The sequence below is a fragment of the Agelaius phoeniceus genome, chromosome 5 (assembly GCF_051311805.1).
Source record: "Agelaius phoeniceus isolate bAgePho1 chromosome 5, bAgePho1.hap1, whole genome shotgun sequence".
NCBI lineage: Eukaryota > Metazoa > Chordata > Aves > Passeriformes > Icteridae > Agelaius > Agelaius phoeniceus.
The window spans coordinates 39,100,497-39,120,528 of record NC_135269.1 but is presented as its reverse complement, the minus strand read 5'-3'; the positions used below and the strand labels follow the sequence as shown (position 1 = coordinate 39,120,528).

At 40.7% G+C, this 20,032-nt stretch overlaps 1 protein-coding gene across 5 annotated transcripts; it reads left to right on the top strand.

Annotated features, from left to right (window-relative positions):
* Positions 1 to 2,545: 2,545 nt before the first annotated feature.
* MDM2 (MDM2 proto-oncogene) lies at positions 2,546 to 20,032 on the top strand. 5 transcript variants are annotated; one of them, XM_077178839.1, is made up of 12 exons: positions 2,567 to 2,695; positions 3,077 to 3,158; positions 3,248 to 3,317; positions 5,656 to 5,730; positions 6,094 to 6,227; positions 6,389 to 6,438; positions 7,665 to 7,732; positions 7,882 to 7,975; positions 10,536 to 10,696; positions 11,687 to 11,842; positions 13,194 to 13,271; positions 14,778 to 20,032. In XM_077178839.1, the coding sequence occupies exons 3-12, from the start codon at positions 3,252 to 3,254 to the stop codon at positions 15,345 to 15,347; spliced, it is 1,452 nt and encodes a 483-aa protein (XP_077034954.1). In that variant the 5' UTR covers positions 2,567 to 2,695; positions 3,077 to 3,158; positions 3,248 to 3,251; the 3' UTR covers positions 15,348 to 20,032. The 5 variants fall into 5 exon arrangements, with proteins under 5 accessions (XP_054486785.1, XP_077034954.1, XP_054486782.1 ...); XM_054630810.2 differs by lacking the exon at positions 3,077 to 3,158 and having other exon boundaries at positions 2,546 to 2,695; XM_054630807.2 differs by lacking the exon at positions 2,567 to 2,695 and having other exon boundaries at positions 2,903 to 3,158.

The following is a 20,032-nucleotide window of genomic DNA, read 5'->3' as shown; positions in this document are numbered from 1 at the left end:
TGAATTAAAAGAAAAATTCTAAACTGAATTGGCATCATCCTAGTTTGATTACATAAGGCAGATGAGCATGATTATACTGGGAGTTTTCTGATCTAATTACATACAATCAAGTATTTCTAGGAAAGGAGATATCACTGGATTGTTTAATTTTCACAGTTTAGTAAAGCAGGATTTGGTCACAACCTAGTCACATACTTCACCCCTGCTTAAGAAGAAAAACCTGTTTCTTCACTCAGTGATGTGCTTAACAAAAACTGTTTGACAGTAAGAGGAGTCTTTTCCTGAGATTTCTCCCTTTTAGTTCTTTAGAATTGTTCCATGAGATTCTTTCAAAAGAAGACTAGACAGAAAACTTGAGTGGGAAAAAACACCCAACCCCTTCATATTGAGCAGAAGTTCAAAATAATTGGTTTGTATTTTTGCCAGTTGGCTTCCCTTCTGAAGGCATACACTACTGTTTTGTTTAATTGTGCTTGTGGCTGACTGTGCTGCTACTAAACAGGAATCAGATTTGGGCAGACAGATTACCAAGCTCTCCCAGATGGATGAAGGAATAAATACACCAATTATACAAAAGTAGAAGAGCTGCTGTTTTCTGATGTGGGATTATTCTACGTCCAGGTGGTTTTGAAGCAGCTGGATTTAATGTGCTGGAGAGCAGACACACCTGAACTGAGTCCATGTGGGAGGGAGGTAAGAGCTCATGAACAGCTGCCAGAAATTTAGCTTGTAAGCATTAAACAGTAAAATGTCTACAGTTAGAATCTGAGTTTATATGAAAAAGGGTTTCATACAATGTTAGCTAACCACAATGTAAAGAGGGTATCTCCAGTTAAGACAGCTGGGCCTTAACTACTCCAGGTATTTTCTGTAGCATTACAAGTAAAGTACACAGGTGTAGTGACATCTCCTTTTCTTTTTACAACCCTCAAATAGTGTAGAAGTCAGCTCTTGTAACTATAGAAGCTTATTACTCATCCTTCAAGTAAAACTTTTAAATTATACTTGTCCTGAATAATCAAGCACAAGAAAATAATTATGTATGTTGATCACATAGCAGCACTAACTGTATTAGTGACAAACAAGTGTTGCAGCACTGCATATCAGTAAATATCCCCCTTTCCCTATCCTAGCATAGACAGCATATTTTACCTGCTTGCAACCTCCCTTAACTCAAGATTAGTCTGTTGGAGAAAAGAGATAAGATTGTCCTTGAAGGCTGATAAAAAATCTAGACAGAAACTGTTGGGTTTTTTTATCCTTAGCAGTTAATGAATCAGTAAGGGAAGTTGTTATTTAAATAATCTCAGACTCAAAGTCATTGGTCACAAGATGCTTATTGGTAGAGAAGTGGAAAAAGAAAGTTATTGTTATGAGTTTGGCAAGTCTTAGACTACAGAAAATTTATTGCTAATTTTAAAAAGCTCTTTAATTGCCACACAGCCATAGCAAAATGATACTGTTCTTAAGATGAGGATCAATAATGTGATGGCTTGGGGAGAATTACATAAACAGTTTTGTTTGGTTTAGTTTCTGTTCAGTAAAATACATTTTGCATTGGAATTAAATAGTTTTTGTGTAGTCTGCATGATGACAAGATTGAACATCAGTAGTTGAGGTATTTAGTAGCCATTCACTTCCTTCCTCTTGCATTTTTGTGTAGATGGAGTTTTCTCCTAAGAATGAAATTAGCTAGCTAAGGATCTCAGGGACTGGGGTGCTGGGTGGAAAAGAGTAGATATCAGACTTTGCCTGCTGCAGGACATTCTTGACTCCACTAGAAACAGATTTCTGTTTGCCTTGAAATCCCAGCACTAAAAGGAGGTGAGCAGGCTTTGCAAAATTCTGGCAGCTTCTCGGTTGTCCCTCACTAGACCTTGAGCTTTATGCTCCAGAGAGATAACAAGGTCATCTTGAAAATCCATCATCACACAAATATCTGGATTTAAACCGTTGCTGGAATTTTTACAAGGTGCCATGGTTGCCGAGAAGCTCAGACAAGTCCAGGCAGTTATCCACTGCTTGTTTGGACAAGTTAGTTGTCATGGAAAAGTAGCATTACACTCCCTCTGCTCTAGCCTATCTTTAAACACTGTCTGCACCACTCATGCTCTCTGGAAAAAGCTTTTCATTATCCAAAAATAATTTCAAAACGTCATGGGCAAAGAAAAAAACCTGAGAATTAGAAAAGGCAGACTAAAAACTAACCAGTTCGAGTTGAAGTGTAGCAACTAATAAGTACCTGTGAAAGTAACATACTTCCAAACGCCCTACATTTGAAAGATTCAGAAAATTGTAGAATGGGAGATGACAAGAGCATAGGACGACAACGTCCGATTATCTTTGGATGCAAAGTTTTCTCCTAGTTCCATTTCTTAACTACCTCTGGAAATAAAACCAACTTAGGAAGCATGGGCGGCCGCTGAAGTGGAGCAGGTGCCCAGAGGCGCTGCTCGGCCTGAGGCGGGCGGCGCGGCAGCCCCGGCCCGGCCTGTGTCGCTGCCGGTGCGCGGCGGGCGGGGGGCGCCTTTCCCTCCCCGGGGCCGCTCCCCGCGGCCAGCGGGCCCAGGGGGCGCTGCGAGCACCAACATGGCGGCGGGCGGCGTGCGCGGCGCGCCCGGGCCGCGCTAGAGGGCCCGGCGGTGCCGGCGCTCCGCCCGCCGCGGGCCGGGCAGCGGAGCGGGCGTGGCTGGCGGTGCGTGGGGATCGATCGCGGCTCGCTCGGGGGCCGAGGGGGCGCCGGGGGTCTCGCCGGTGGCTCGTGGGGCCCTCGGTGCTGGGGGGAGGGGCTCCCCCCGGGGGAACGGGGGCAGGCCAGGCCAGGCCAGGCCAGGCCGCGCCGGGCGGGCGGGTGGGTGGGTGTGGGGCGCGGGATCGCCGCTGTTCCTCCACGGCGCCGTCTCTCCACGCCGGCGGCCCCCCCCCGCGCTCGGCGGGCGCGGTGAGTCAGCGCGGGCCGGTGGCGCCCGCCCGCCCCCCGCGGTGAGTCGGCGGCAGCGCTGCGGGTCATGCTCAGGCATGTCGGGCCGAGCCGGGCCGCGGCGGAGCTAAGCCCTGACTTGCCTCCTCTTGGCAGCGCTATATAAGGCCCGGCCCGGCCCGGCCCGGCACAAACACCGCCGCCGGAGTCCAGCGTGAGGGCTGGAGCAGGCACCGAGGTGAGTGGGCCCCGCCGGCCTGGGGCTGCCGCCCGCCCGGGTTGTGTCGCTGCGTGCCGCGATCTGAGCTTGTTCTCCGTTCACTGCAGGCAAATGTGCAATACCAAGATGTCCTCCCTTACGGATCCCTCTGTCGCCGCTTCGGAGCAAGAGGCGCTGGTCAGTAGCTGCTGGGCGCGTGGTTATTTTGCGTGCTTTTTGCAGAGTTTTTAGCGGCTAATTCAGAAGAATCCCTGTGCTTACCGAGCGATGGCTGGAGAAAAGCCGGGAAGTCCAGCCAGTGAAGGTGGTTCTCTTTGGTTCTGTAGGAAGCAAATCTTCAGCGTATTTGAGAGTACAGGGTGATGGTATAGGTCTAGAATGTTTCCTGGAGACGTTTGATGTTTTTTTTGCTTTCTTTTAATAAAAAGAATCCTATAATCCGATTTGATAGTGGTAAGAATTTCAGGTGGTAATTGTTAAAGATCCTATAGCTGAAGAGCTTTGTAAAATCTCCATCGTACAAAACATACTCTTGGTGAAATAATGGGAAGATTTTCGACTTGTGTTATGGCTTTGCATTTCTAGGCTTTCCATAATACAGTGACAGTTCTGCTGTTTTGTCCTTAGTTTTACTGAGGATTGAAGCCTTTTACACCTGAAATGCAAGTTACAAAACTGCATATGTACAATGATGGTTGAACTGAATTATCTTGTGTAGAAGGGTTAAGCTTAAAAGTGTGGACTTGATAGTAGAACTTCAAAAAAGTTCAGAACTTCAAAGAAATTGCAGAACAGCAGACTGTTCAAAATTGATTTTTTTCATTTGTGTTTTCCTTTTTTTTTATATCATCATATTTTGTTATTACTGTCTGCTGTCAGACCTGCACGGCTGAAGAACTTGGAGGAGACAGGAGGAGAGGGCTGGGGAGCAAAAGTGGGCTTAGGTGTGGATTCAGTTTTGAAACTGTGCCTTGCTATGCCTAACTGTCAGTAGTACTTGAATAAGTTTTTGTTTGCTTCCTTTATGAAACAAATATATATGACACATGTTCTAAATAATTCAGTTCTTAGGAGGGGTTGAATGGACAGCTAATGTTGTCCACGAGTTTAATTATTTTTTTCATGATGTGTAATTCTTGCAGCTAATATCTTGTTAACTCACTGAAACTTATGTTGGTTTTAGCAGATCTTTGGAATGGAATGAAGGGTAGTTCCCCTCCTCCACCCTTCCTCAAACATTAATTCCTTGTCTCATGATATTTTATTCACACTTCCCTGTTTTGTTTCGTTGGGGTTTTTTAATTTCTGTGTGTTTATTTTTTACATTTTATGCTATGTAATATATCAGGATAGCTAAATATTAGCCCGGTTTTAGAATGGTTACACTATTGTTAAAGAGGTGACTCTGGAATGTACTGCTCTGGGAGCATCAGTGGCTTCACGGGCTTTGGTGTTGTGACAGCCCCTGCAGCTTGTTCTCATCTGCTGCACTGTGCTGGCTCAGCTGTGTGGGACAGTGCAGTTTGTATCTATGTGTGGGGGAAGTGATTTTTCTTGTTAAACTTTTCCTTCCTCTGCCTTGGAAATTGTCACTGACTGACTGCAGATTAAACTGCTGGCACGGTGACTGGGTGGGAGGCCATTGCAGAGGTAGGAGTGAGTGAAGTATGACAGAAGGGACAGGGTCTGCTGGTGCCAGCTAAGAAAAGTCTTCAGAGGTAAAGCAGCCCAGCTGGCAAATGCAAAATCAAAATCTCAGAAACTGTCACAGAAAGAGACTAAGAAAGAGGTGGACCAGTGTTTTATGACTTGCACTGTGGACCTAGCAGTCACAGAGTTCTGTTTCCATCCTCCCTCCCCTTTGGGAGTTGTGGTAATGGTTAAAGGAGTGAAGCTGAGTTCCCCAGGACCCAGCCCTGGACTTGGAACTAATAAACAAATTCTGTAGCTCCAGTTAAGGAGTTTGTATTTACCAGTGTGTTGTGGTTTAACCCCCTGGCCAACTCCCCTGTTCATAGCACTAGGCCTGGCATTCTGTGATATGGAATATCCCCTTGGACAGTTCAGCTCAGCTGTGCTGGCCATGTTCCCTCATGGCTTGTGCTCGTCCTCACTGGCAGAGTGTGGGACACTGAAAAGTCCTTGATTTAGTGTAGCTACTTAGCAACAACAAAAACTTCAGTGTGCTGGGAACATTATGGTCCCTCTAAATCAAAAACACAGCACTGTAGCAGCTACTAGGAAGAAAATTAACTATCCCAGCTGAAACCAGGGGACAGTGAAAGACTGGGGTTTGAGCTAAGATGAACAGTGTATGAGAAGTTTAGTATGATTTGGTTCATAATATTTGCTTTTAAGTTTGAACTTTGCAAAGTGAAAAACTTGAATGAAGATAGGTTTTAATTCAGTTGTATGTTTGCGTATCAGATTAATACAGAAGGAGGAAAACAGCTGGTATAAATAAATGGGGTTTTTTGGTGAATAATTAGTGTATTTTTTCTCCTTTCATACACAGGTTAAACCAAAGCCACTGTTGTTAAAATTGTTAAAGTTAGCTGGTGCTGAAAAGGACACTTTTACTATGAAGGAGGTGAGAACTTTTAACCACTAAAGATAGACTACAGTGAGTACAGATAGATTGTTTTGGGTTGGGTAAATGGGGGGGGGGGCAGTGTTTTTCATAGCTTGTCTAGAAATTGAGAGAAGACAGTGTTTCTTCTCCTGCTGAATTGTAGTTGGGTATTTAGCAAGTTTCTCAAAAATCTGAACAAAAGTTTCTGGTGGTTAGTAGAATAGTAGTGTTCTTCTGGAATGATGGATGAAAATCTGTCAGCTCAAAGAGAGTTTTAGGCAGAGTTTGAAGAGTAAATTTCAATGTATTTAATATGCTTTGTCTCTTACACTTTAAGAAATAACCTGGATATTTAACATCTGTATTTAATTTATTTCACAGGTAATATTCTATATTGGACAATATATTATGTCTAAGCAATTATATGATGAAAAACAGCAGCATATTGTACACTGTGCAAATGATCTCCTGGGGGAGTTATTTGGAGTAACAAGCTTTTCAGTAAAAGAACACAGGTAAAAAATGGGATTCTTTTCTGAGAGTCTGGTTGGGAAATAATGAAGACCATCATGCATATGTCCCTTTTTTAACTCTTCGCATCTTCAGAGATGGTAAGCTCTCTTTTATGGTTACATGTAGCTAACTTGTATCATCTCTTTCTTTATCCCTATTTAAGGAGACTATATTCAATGATTTCCAGAAATCTGATAGCAATCAATCAACAAGGTAAGCTAGCTTAGGAGGGTGATTTGTTTGGGAAACAGCAGTAGGGAAAATAGAATTTACATAATGAATCTTGCAGACAGTGGTCAGATAACAGTGAGCTCTCCATTATTAGCTGTTTGGCTTTGCTCACTATAGTCCAGTGCAATCACAAATGGTGAACCAAAGCAAGCACTTGTTTTTTCAGGAGGAGAAAAAAATTGGGTAATTTTATTGGACTAGAACCAGAAAAAACACAGAGCTGAACAAAAAGGCTACTAAATTACAAACTTAAGTAATTTGCTTGTATTTGTTATTAATAAAGCCTTCAACAACATACCAAGTTTTAATATGAAAAATAAGCTTCTTAAACTTAGGCCAGCAATAAGATTAGGGCAAAGCCTCTTTTTTGTGTTAAAGTTCTGTTTTAATTTTCACAACTGAATGTGAAGTACATTTAGAGCTGGTCATTCTGAGCTATACTCTGCCCTGTTTTAAATGGGCTGTATGCTTTTAAGAAGTATCTTTGTGGTGATGTTGTGGATAGCGACTCCTTAAATGCAGAGTTGTTATACACAGTCCTGCAGTATAAAAAATGCTCAGTATAGCTGTAATTTTTGCCTAATATGGCATCTGAAACAGAAGTTAAACAATGGAAACCATTTTGTAAATTGGCCTCTAAATCTCTATAAAGACACCCTTTGTTTCTGATTTTTCCTAAAGGCAAGTGTTCAGCTGCTCTCCTTGTCATCCCCATTGTTAAGCTTGCAAACTTAAATTTATCTTCCAAGTATTTTTTCAGGAAAGACTCTTTATTAATTCAGGATCCGTCTGTTAGTAGCACATATCTTTAACAACAGCTAATTTTTCTTCTATTGTATGTCTTTCTAACTCAGGGTTCCTATAAGATAAGTAGTAAAAAGCACTTTGGAGACGAGCAAGTAATTACATTTCCTGCCTATATTCTTTCATATCTGCAGAATCACAGTTTATGCACAGACTTCATTTGAAGCCATTTGTAACAGAATTCTGAGCTGCTTTCAGTTGACATTTCTTCTTTCTCCTTACATTTCCACTTCAGTAATGTTACAGGGAAGGTGCTGCACACACCTGGAAAACAAGAGCAGTGTGTTTTTTCCATTGTTGCAAAATGTCTGGACTTTAAGTTTTACTTAGAATTTACTTTTTCAGCCTGAAATTGAGTTTTTCTGCTATATTGTATTATGAGTTTTATTTTGGTTTGGTTTCAGACTCTACCCTTGGCGACACACCTGAGGATGATGCCACATCTCAGCTTGAAGAAGAAAATGTTGTTAAGGTGCTATTTTTATTTTATTTCAATAAATTTTCTGAGTTGTACATTCTATTCAGTTTTGCATGATAGTGTCAATGGTTTAATTTATTAAGTTGATTCTTGAATTTTACCTCATATTTATGCTCAGGCTTACTCAGTATTTCTGTTTTCAGGAGTCTAGGCAAGAGTTAGAAGAGAACCAGGCTTCATCAAGCGTGATTTCCCGACCAACTACATCTTCTAGGAGGAGGACACACAGTGAATCTGGTATCTGCAGATTTATGATGCAGAGCTTTCAGTAGCATGGCCACTTAGAGGGAAAAGCTACATTCTCTTGCCTTGCTGACTTGAAAGATGCTGGCAAATACTACTCATATTTCTCTGCTTATCTAAACCAAAATGTTCAGTCTGAAAGAAAAACACAATTTCTTGCATTGCTTCAGTGTCATGTTACAGTTTGGATGTCTAGAATTGTTAGTAAGATGATGGAATAACTTACTCCACGGCTCTGTTAAACTTTTTCACATCAGCAGAACTTTATCAGTTGTGTTATCTTCATTATGAGAACACTTTTTTTATTAATCTACTGATACCATCAAATTAATTTCAATTCCCTCTGTAGACAGCCACAAAATTTGAAATTTTGCTTGTTCACTAAAGCCAGTTCTTTGGATTTCAACTGGTAGGGGGCATCAAAGGTGTGGTAGTAACACAGAATGATTTTGGATATATTCAGGTACCTCACCATTAATTAAGCACTTGTTAAAACGTCTGGTGACCTAAGCATCGTATTTGCCTCCTCTTTGTCTTTACTGTCGTTATTCAATAATCACTGGCAAATACATTTTCAAAACACAAAATGTTTCTTCTGATAAGTAGCAATAACAATCTGGTCATTGTACACTTGGTTTAGTTTTTCAATGGAAGTGTTCTCTACAGTTTTATGTAAATACTCTTCTGTGGAATTTCTTACATTAGTTTGTTCCATCATTTACTGTCTTGCCTCAAGACTAGGTGATTGCACTTACCTGGGCAGTGATAACCTTCTGTCACTGCATAGAACTTCCTTTTCTTCACTTGCTCAGGAGCATTTTTCAGTTCCCCAGCTTTCAAGTAGTATTTTTTGTGTCCCTCATAGGCCACTGTTACGTTAAGTCAGTCCCAAACCAGTGCTGCGTTGCTGAGCGGTTTGCACTAAATTAAAAGAACATTTTAATGTTGTAACTAAAACTGATGAAAGGATGGAAAGTCTTGGTTAAACATCACAACCTGTAATATTTAGGCATGGCACAGATCACATAAGGTCCTGGGTTGTGCTTACTTATTATAGGTTTGATTATTAACTCTTGCCTTGCATCCATTTATTAGTTTGTTACAACCTTAAGAGTTCTTTTAATATAGTGTTTTTATATACACTTTTTTTCTAATTTATAGGAAATCTTCCTTTTAAACCACTATTCTTGTTAAATTGGGATAGTAGTGGCTCCTTTGGAGCCCCTTAAATAGAGTATAGAGACCTTGTGGTGATACAGTATCAGTACAGCATGGAGCCATGACAACTAAATGAGGACAACGATGGACAGGAGCACCCTTTGGGCCTGGGGGCACCAAGTTTGGTGGGGCTCTCAGGGCGGAAAAAAGAAAAGAAAAGAAAGGGGCTGAGCCAAGAAGCACCAAGGGAGAATAAGAGAAGTCTCAAAGTATGTACAAGTGTTTTGTTCTCCTTTTTTCCTTTTTTTTTTTTTAACAATGAAAGATTCAAGACTTGAAGACTTGTGGATTGTCACAGTGTGATTTGCAAGGCGAGGGAGAAGGTGGGCAACAGAGGGTTGGGTGCAAAAGGCACCTGTTGGGGAGTCAGCAGGCTCGTACCGAGGCCTGTTGAACCAAAAGTGGTTGACATCTTGGGAGGTTTTCACTCTGCTGCACTGACATGCTGAATTTGCAACACATTTTTATGTAAAATTGTTTTTTACCAAATGCTCTAAAAGTCAATGGAGCTGAATTTTGACTTACCTACCCCTAAAATGGCATGCCCTTAGTCTTCACGCTGCTGTGGGTGATTGTTCCAAAACACGATGTAGTTACAAAGCATTGTCTTTCTGCCTTCAAACCAAGCATGCTTAGTAAGCAGAGCTTAAAGCAATGCTTTCGGAGTTCAGCTTTTGCACAGTATGTCTTGAAAATTTTCTTGCTAGGGTGTGATGAAAGTTCTAAGAGCTTGTTACAAAAATCTTGTTGGGTAAATACAATTACATATAGCACAACTATTCACTGATAAATATGTTGAGGTGTCTGAAACTTGAAGAACCTGAACTTACCTTGCTTAGCACAAGGTGTTCGCCTGTGAACTGGGAGCTAATTGCTCTATCTCCCCACAAGTTCTGGGGTGGACTCCAGAGCCCTCTGAATGTGCCTTTCTGTCTGTTGCCTGTAGAGGGAGTGAGGACAAGTAAGATTTAATTGTATTTCTTAAAATTAGGAAGGGTTTAACAAGTTGTGTGTGGAGTAAAAATTCTTTTAAATTTGCGGTTGTCTTCTATGTGGAGACTGCCATTTGTAAGTGTACTGATGATACAAGTGGGGAAAGCCAGCCCCTGAAATACTGGTTTCAAAAATGTTTCACACTGTATGGATATAAGAGTTATTGTGTCTTTTTAAATAAGTATTAGTGTCTTTTTTGCCCCATAAAAAAAAATTCTGTAATATTTTACTTTACTAGATTTCTTTGTAGTAAACTGTGTTTTAAGCTTCTGTTTAGAAAATTCAAAACTGCACATTGCATAGATGTTTTTGAGTAATAAAAAAAATTCTTGACTATGCTCAGAAAAAAGTTCTTCAGATGACCTGCACAGTGACAGAAGAAAGCGACACAAGTCAGAGAACATTTCGGTGACATTTGATGAAAGTCTCTCATGGTGTGTAGTCAGTGGTCTGTGCCGTGAAAGAAGCAATAGCAGTGATTCAACAGATTCTCTTTCCATTCCTGTAAGTCAAAATAGAAAGTAAAGTATTTTTGTGGTAAAAATTTTGCAAATTCCACAAGTGCAAACATGCATCTGAAAACACAATGTTCTTAATTAAAAGCAGCAGTGCCTTCAGTGGTGTCTGAGGAAAGAAAAGAGGTTGAAAGAAAAGTAGGTGTGTGGGTGGAGTGGGGTTTTTCATAGGTCTGCTGGCAAAGCTGAAGTGAAATTTTTAAAAATATTAATGTTGAATGTTCTTTAAAAACCAAGATCCTCGCTACTTGCACAGTATGGAAAAAAGTCAGACATATTTTGTGTTTTAAAATAAATATTTCTTAGCATGCTAAGAGACAAAAAGAGTCATAGATATTCCATAATTCAGTGTTAGATGTTAGTTCTGGTACAGCTTTGGTAACTGTACCCAGTGGAATGGGTGCTGATGGTGCATTGTATTAATTTGCCATGCCGCTATTCAGAAGTTTTGTATTGTTTTTAGCAAACACCAGGGCAAATCTGTGGTTCAATTAAGTCATGAAGAGCTGAACTAACAGTATTCCAAGTCACATACTGTGTTCTCAATTGACAGCACTAATACTGTATTTTCAATCTTCATATTTTGTAGTTGTTAAGCCATGATCTCAGATTAAACAAAGTTTATGAGAATAGGGAATTTAATGACACGCAGCCAAAAGATACCATCTTCTTGCATCTCTTCTTTCACTTTTTAAGAGGGACTTTCTGAAATAATGACTGCAGCCTTTCAGCTGCCTGTAGGCTGAGTGCAGTTTCTTATTAGGGCCAGCAAAAGGCTTCCAGACCTAGCTTTCTTTTTACCCACCTATAATTTGTTTATCTCATTAAAAGTACTGTGTCTCACAGCAGCTGGTCCTTTTTCTTCCATAGCTAATTATACTGAGTAGTACAGTTTTATCCTGAGAGTTGTTTTATCAGTAATCTTATGTATATGGACTGGTGAGGTTGAATGTGTGCTTTCTTTTTTTGTTTTCCTCAGGATCTTGATGCTAGTTCATTAAGTGAAAACTCAGATTGGTTTGACCATGGTTCTGTATCAGACCAGTTCAGTGTGGAGTTTGAAGTTGAGTCTATTTATTCAGAAGATTATAGCCATAATGAAGAAGGGCAGGAGCTAACTGATGAAGATGATGAGGTACTATCTGCTTTCCTTGTTTGACCCTGGGGGGAGGGGATGAGAAGGAAAAGGAATTTCAACATGAAAAATTCCTGTAAGTTTCCAAGAAGAACTCTGTATGTATATTTGCAAACTGCATGTACTGGTGTCACAATCTGCAGCCAGTTGTTCATTAAATCAAATTACATGTTGGTGCAATTGGGTCACCTTTATACAACCCACCAGCCAGCAACTGAAACAGTGCTGAGGCTTTCTGCAGGCTCTGAAAAGGGCTGGATAGGAAAGTCTGGGTGCTTAACTGCTCTCACCAGCTGTTGAAGTCTGTGGCAGCATGTGTACTATAGCCTTTCTGCATTTTTAATTCTAGAAGTACATGTTGAGCTTTGACAACACTTGATACCAAAGGAAACCTTTCTGAGTAACTCTTTCCAAAGGGATATGTCCAAGTTTTTTGCCTCTATGAATGTAAATATTTCATAGAGATGTTGAACCAAAGTTTTAGGAATCTTCATTAGTAGGCAGGAAGACAGAAAAATTGTGATTACTGCAATTTTCAAGAGATTTCTAGAATGTCCAGAATGAAGTGACAACATATGTAGGGTTTTCTTCCTGGGTTAGTTTTCTGTTACTTTAGAGAGGTTAATCAGCTCATGGCAAGATTAGGTGAGTACCAGAGGCAGAATTCACCAGGGACATACATGATTGTGGTAACTGAGAGGCTGAATGGGACTGACTGTACTGATGTACACCAAATTGTAGTGTAGAGCAGAGCTGCACCCTGAGAGAGGATGGTATCTTGGAGGAGGAAAGCCCCTGCTCCAGACAGTAGTTTTGGGAATTGCAGGATGGCTGGTGTTCAAAGGGGCCTCTGGAGGTTCAAAGGGGCCTCAGGCAGAGCTGATTGCCCAGGTCCATGTCCAGGTGTCTTGAATATCTCCAGGGATAGCTTTGTAGGTGCTCAGGGCAACCCAAGCCAGTGCTCTTTCATCCTCACAGTGAAAGGTGTCTTGTGATACTCAGAGGGAACCTCCTGTGTTTAATTTTTGCTAGTTGCCCCTTGTCCTGCCACTGGACACCACTGAAAAGAGCGTGGCTCTGTGTTCTTGATGCCATCCTTTCAGGTATTTACCCACATTGATCAGGCACCCTCTGCCCTGAGCCTTCTCCAGGCTGAACATTCCCAGCTCTTTTAGCCTTTCCTCACATGAGAGCTCCTCTAATCCATTAATAATCTTAATAGTCCATCCCTGGAGACTCTCCAGTAGCTTGCTATCTGAAAATCTTAGCAGGTTAAAAATATTTGCATTTTTAATTAAATGCCAAAAGCCAGTTATATATACATTTTTTTTTTATTTTTAATTTAAACCAGGTTTATCAGCTGACTATTTACCAGGATGAAGATAGTGATGCTGATTCATTTGATGAAGATCCAGAGATTTCTCTAGCTGTGAGTAAAAACTTGTCTGGTGAAGCATCGTAAGTTGGGTAAATTGACATAGAATAGATCAGGAAGTATAGACTAGTTCTCTTGCTACCAGTGATTTTTTAAGAATTAAATTGACTTTGTCTATGTGTGAAGGTTCCAATACAATGTTTTAATTACTGTGATTATTAAGGAACCTTGGGGTTTTTTTTTTAAATGGGTAATAAACTTCCTAATCCATTTAAAAAACCCCCATCCCACACTAATTTACCATTTCCTTGACTTAATGGAAGGAAATTATTTGGAGCCTAAATCTGACTTTCTACACAAAATGGAAAAAAATTAAAATCTTAGTCATGTACATTTAAAAAACTCTCCCTATAAGTCAGAATACCTAGTTTTATTGTCCAGCTTGAATGAAGGTATCTGTAACACAGAGATGTGAAGGCAAGCCTTTTTTCAGAACAGTACTCTAAAAGAGACCTTTACTACATTTTGTGAGACCCTTCTTGAGGTATGGAAGAAATTGACAATCTTGAGGCAAAGTATGGAGATGTTTGTGAAAAAACACTGCATTTTAATTCTAGTGTATCCTATCACCTTATTTATATTTTTCACATTTGACGCTTGAATTAAAGCTGTTTTGTGGAACTGTGAAGTGTTCCAGTCCCATGATAGTCTGTAGGACTGAGGGACTTGGTGTGTTAAAGACAGGGCTGGCCACCTTCTGGAAACATAGTGCTGCTTATGTGTAGGAAAAGAGACCTGTACATGATTTTTATGATTTAAAATTTGTTTTATAAGCTTTTGATGTTACTGATGTTTTTCAGGACATGGCTAAGTAAGTTTTGGGTTGGGTTTTTTTTTGTTTGATTTTCCCTACAGCTTGCATTGTTTTTAAGAAGGGTCTCTGTCCTTAGAAGCAAAATGTATTTTTAACGAAATAGCGGTTTATTTTCTTGTAATCCATGGAGTAACCTCTGAGAGGCAGATGCACCACTTTGTTTTTGCCCTTTTATTTTTTTCCCCTCTCCCCCCTTCCCGTCTGTTTGCCTTGGCCGATGTTTCTGTGCTGTGGCTGTGTCGGAGCGCCCTCTCCCGGCCGCTGTGTGCACCAACAGCGCAGCCAGCCGCCGGGAAAGGGTCCCTCCGTCTGAAATAGCTCCTGTTGCAGGAGTCCATAGACCAAAAGATGGGAAATTATGACCTTTTTAACGAGTTTTTCATGAGGGCCGCTGAAGAATTTTGTGGTCTTGTTTCTGCAGTTTTGCGTATGAAATAATGAATTGTTCTATTCATAAACCTATTGCAAAATAAAGGAAAGCCAGAGTCCTTTTCAAATAAGAACCAATTTAATCTAGAATTGTAAAATGGGGCCAAAACCACTGAATGGAATTTTAAAATTGTAAACAAGTTGATAGCTCAACATAATAATTATTTTGGCAGTAATAAATTGTTTATAATGTCTGAATACTTCAGTTGTAAGTGTTCCAAGTAGCTTAAGCTGTTCCAACCTTTGATTCACTAAAGGATTATTGGAAGTGTCCCGAATGCAATGAAATGAATCCTCCGCTTCCACGACATTGCCACAGATGCTGGGCCCTTCGTGAGGATTGGCTTCCAGATGAGAAGAGTGAGAAATTGGAAAAGAGCAAATTAGAAACCTCCTTTGCTGCAGAGTCTGGAGAAGGTTTTGATGTTCCTGATTGCAAGAAAACAAAAATGACTGAAGATAAAGAACCAGCTGTGGATGAGAATGAGGATAAAGCAATACAGCTTTCTGAGTCCCAGGAAAGTGAAGGTTATTCCCAGCCGTCAACATCAAGCAGCATGTTCTGCAGCAGTCAGGAGGACTTCAAGGAACCTGAGAGGAGAGAAATGCAAGACAAAGAGGAAAGCATGGAATCCAGTCTGCCTGTTACCAGCATAGAGCCGTGTGTCATATGTCAGAGCAGACCTAAAAATGGCTGCATAGTACATGGCAAAACAGGACACCTCATGTCATGTTTTACCTGTGCAAAAAAGCTCAAGAAGAGGAACAAACCCTGCCCAGTGTGCAGGCAGCCCATACAAATGATTGTACTAACTTATTTTAGTTAGACATGTGTTGACTGGAAAGCAGCAAAAGAAACTTCAGAAATTGGTTAAGAGAGCAAGAAATTATTTTTGTATGCTTATTGGAAAATTAATATTTTGTGTCTCTTCGCATTCTGTGTGAAAAATAATTGCTGACATAACTGCACTGGAGTTATTAAGAGGTTTGCCTAATGCTCATAAGTCAACTTGGAGATTTTAAATCCCTCTCAATAGAAGTAACCAGGTCCTCTAAACCACCTGCCTCTCCAAGTGTTTTAATGTTCCATTAAAAGTGACATTTGTTTTATTGAATTAAATACGTGCATTAAAACCCCAAATTCAATAATTGTTGGAGGAGAGACATGTTGAAGTGTGTGTTTCTGCAAATTCCTCATTTAAGAAAATATATGATTATCCAGGTTCCAGTTTTTGTTGCTTGGTGAAAACATAAGGCTCAATCAGACCCCTCTGACTAAGTGCAGCATGAAACGAGTCTTGACAGACAAGGTAAATGAAGGATGTGCTATGAACTGTCATGTCAGGTAGTAGTAGGGGACAGTTGTTTTCTTTTTCTGCACTTGTCTCTGACTTAGCAGAATACATTCAGCTGCATTGCTACATTCACTGTAATAAAAATAGAAAAGAAATTCCCCTTCATCTGCAGAAGCAATTAAGCTGTGCAGTTCCAGTTCACATTCTTTTAAGTACAGTAGTCTTTCCTACTCACTGTTCTTATCTGTATCACGAGAATTCTGAAAATCTTTTGCAAGGTGCTGGCTAATTCAAAGTTGGTCTTGTTAGACCTGTCCTTTACTGCTTTTAGCTCTTGTCTCCTCACTGTACTTTGTCAAAAACTTGGTGAAACTTACCAGTTCTGTGCCCAGGGAGTCTGCTGCCTGCCTCAGTTCTGGGGGCCTTAAGGCAAGGTAGAGTGTGGGAGCCAGGATGCAGTAAAGATCACTCAGCTGCCTTTCACATGGAGTTTCTGTACCCTGTGAGTGATACTTACTCCTTTGGAAAACTGTGTTACAAGGGGACTTGTATATTTTTTAGTACCTTTTAGTTTTACATGTGGTTGTTGATTGTCTGACCAATAGGGAATGGCAGATAAACAGTCAGGGGAGTGCCAAGAGTGGAGATGTAGTTCAAGTACAGGAATTGTGCAGTGTTACCATCTTACAGGCTAAGGCTCAACTGCTTCCCTAACACCAGCAGTATAAAATTGCTAATGCCTGTGAGCTGGCACTCCTGCTCTCCTTAAATGCAGGGCTGCAAATGCCTGGAAGTACTCAGGAAAAGGACATAAAGAGATACAGGAAAGACTTAATAAATCTTTGGTTGTGACTTGGTTGAAAAGTAGTAACTTTATAGGTAAGGACTGAATTATTGGGATCATTCACATTTTGTTCATACATTTGAGCTATTTTGTTGCCAGTAAAAGATAGTGGTGTACCGAAGTTCTAACATAGTTCATTTTAAGTAAACAGAATATAAATGCCAGTTGTATTCATTCACATTCTTACTTGCACGTTTCTTGTCTCCTTCAGTTTGTAAAGGGACATCAGGTAGCTGGAAGTTATTTGAAGATTTTTGATCAGCAGAAACCTTTAATGGGTTTTATAGGATTTGATTATCCTTCAGCCTCAAAGAGAAAAGGCCTTTGGGCAGATAGCTAATTTTTTCAAAGAGAGATACTATTACAGAGCTACTTGCCCTACTTTGCACTTCCTTTTAATGTTTTTTTTTTTAATTTTTGATTTGATAAACTTAGGTGCTGTGAGGCTTGCAGAGGCTCTTCATTGTACCTGCAGGTGAGAGAGAATTATAGATGTGTGTATGCAGAAGCATCAATAACATGGGGACTGTACCTAAAAAGTTTCATCTTGTTCTTATGAAGCTTTGTGCACTGCGTTGTCTCCCATGTCTTCCCCTCTCTCAGCACCATGCCTTCTCTGCAGGGGCTGCCCTGGCTGTGTGACTGCATGCTGGGGGAGCAGCTGTCCTTATCTTCTTCCGGTTGGGACAAATTGTACCATCCCTCTCGGCATTCCTTTCCAGTCACATGCCTTCTTTTGCAGAGAATAGCCCTGGAAATACCTTCCACTGGCTACAATGGGGAGGAAATGGGCCATTTTCATTTCTGCATCTGCAAATCACTGAGTATTTGGGTTTGAGTTACATTCTATGGCTTAATATTATACTTAATGACTTCTAGTGCAACCGTGAATTGTTTGGTGTGGGTGCATGCCTTCCAAATGGAAGTGATGGGAATTGATGCCTGTTCCTGCTAGGGACACTGGCAGGCCAGTGCAGGTGCAGGGCTGGTGCTCAGGGCTGTGTCACAGTGGCTCCTGTGGTGGCTCCTGCTGTGGCCTGGAGCCTTTGGCTCTGCCTCCACCCTGGCTCCTGGCCTGGCCGTGCTCCGTGTGTGGGCATGAGCAGTGAGCACCCTGCTCGTTCTGGCCCTTAAACACTTTGGTACAAAACTTCAGAGATCGTTATGTAATATCGCACACGTTTTAATCTTTAATTTATTGCTGTTTGTAAATATACTTGTGCTCACAGTTGATGTTTTGAGCTCTAATTTATTGAATTAGTCTTACTGCTACATGTGTAGTTATATAAATATGCTTATTTAGTAAATCACAGGCACAAGAAGACTATTTTAAGAAATGTAGCATTAAAATTCAGAGAAATACTCGTATTATATTGAGAAGGGAGATTTATGGCTATGGAATTTTTTTCCTTCCCTTAAAACAACTTCTGCATTGAACCTCAACAAGATTTATTGAATAGAGAAGGTGCTGGTCCAACGTCAGCATAGTGAAAATATTTTGGTGGTGTTTTGCTTTCCTTTGGAATGCTTTTGCATCCCTCAGTACAGGCAAGGAGCTGACTGACTGCTTCTGGGTGCTGGTAACATTGGGGTGATGATCCAGGAGATGCAGGATGGCGATGAGAGGCTTTCAGGTTAATTTGCAAAGGTGGAAATGGCTTTTGCCTTTGGGCACATGACCGTGAAGGTTGCAGGGGAGGCCAGATGCCCACAGGATGCGTCTGTATGTGATTTTCAGTAATTTTCTTAGTCTCTTCCTCCTTGCACATCAGGTAGACAGTAGTTATGTACAAATGGTGCAAGGACTTGCATTTATTTTTTTTAGAAAGTACAACAAACCTACTTGCTGTTTAAATACAAATCTTTTAACTATTTACCTATTTGTTAGTATTGCCATTTATTAGTATTGAAATCCACCTCACAGCAGCAGGATCGTGGGCTGTGCCGTCCTGTGCCTCTCCCCTTAGCAGATGATTTAGAAAGGGTAAAAGTGCTTCAAAATGCTCACTGGTGAAAAGCTTACATTCCTTCTAAGAGTGTGGTACGATTTTATCAGAGTTCTGTTTGCTGCACATTTGTTCAAATGTCACTGTCTCTGAAGTGTCTGTGGGTATGAAGATTTTTTTTTTCAGATTTTTTTTCTCTTATGACTAATATGAGGAAGAGAAAAATTCCTCGTTCTTACAGAGAGTGTCAACAAGAAGAATTGTTTCAGAAAAATGTATCTTACAAAAGAGAGATTAGAAAATTATTAAGACCCTAATGAAACTGAATAAATAGGATGGAAATAGGGGTGAAGATTTTTTTCTTCCCCATCTTAATCTAAGGCTGCTGTTGTGTTGGGGTGTAACTTTAGGTAGAGTTTATAATTTTAAAGCAGGTAATTTATTCAGCATATTAACTTGCCACACACATGGTGGGGCAGGAGTTATCCCTTATCCCAGGAAGGTACAGCATTTTGTTGTGCAACATTTGGCCTGAAAAGGGGCATTTGCTGTTGTGAGGGTTCCCTGTGGGGAGCATTATGTTGGACAGCTGATGGGACTTGAGGAGAGGCAGCGTTGTCATGGAGGGGCTGTAGGGCAGCCTTGGTCCTGCAGCACAGCAGAGCCTTGCTGGAGCATCAGCCCTCTCCTTTCCAGGGGATTACCTGCCCTGCCCTGCCTTTCCAGCTCCTCCATAGCAGAGTCCAAGGCACGTCTTGTTCTTTAAAGGTTGCACAAGCAAAGCACAAAACCCAGCTTAAGCTTTTAATAGTGGATTGCATTTACTGAACATGAAAAATTGTTGCTTTTAACTACAGTGTGGGGGTTTTGTTAGGGTTTTTTTTTAGCATAGATGCACTGAAAGCTTCAAATGAATGGTTCTTTGGTGTATCTAGAGCTATATTATACATGTGAAATTTGTCAGTGATACTTAAAAAGGTGGTGGCTCCCCTATTGAGTAAATGTTTTAGCTTAACAGCCTGCTTTTAAAGGATGGTTCTTGGTCTTGAGCCATATAGTGGCTGTCAGGATGATGATTACTTTACACCTAAAATACCAATAGCTTTTCTAAAACCAGAGTCTTTGTTGTCTGACTACACACAGCTGGGATGACTGTTGAATAGAGTAGCTCATAGTGAATTTAAATAACTATGCAACATGCTTTCAAGAGCTTGACCTGGTGCATTACTTTCCAGCTACCCAGTGCATGTATGACCACAGTCAGTAACCATTAAAAGGCAAGTATCCACTCCAATTGCACACAGTATAGACCCATTTATGAGGAGTTCCACGTGTGTTGCATTTATCTTTCAGTTTTTCTTTTTCTGATGAAAATTGAGTACTGTGTTCCATTTAAAAGCTTTAAATAAAGATTTGTTTATATACTC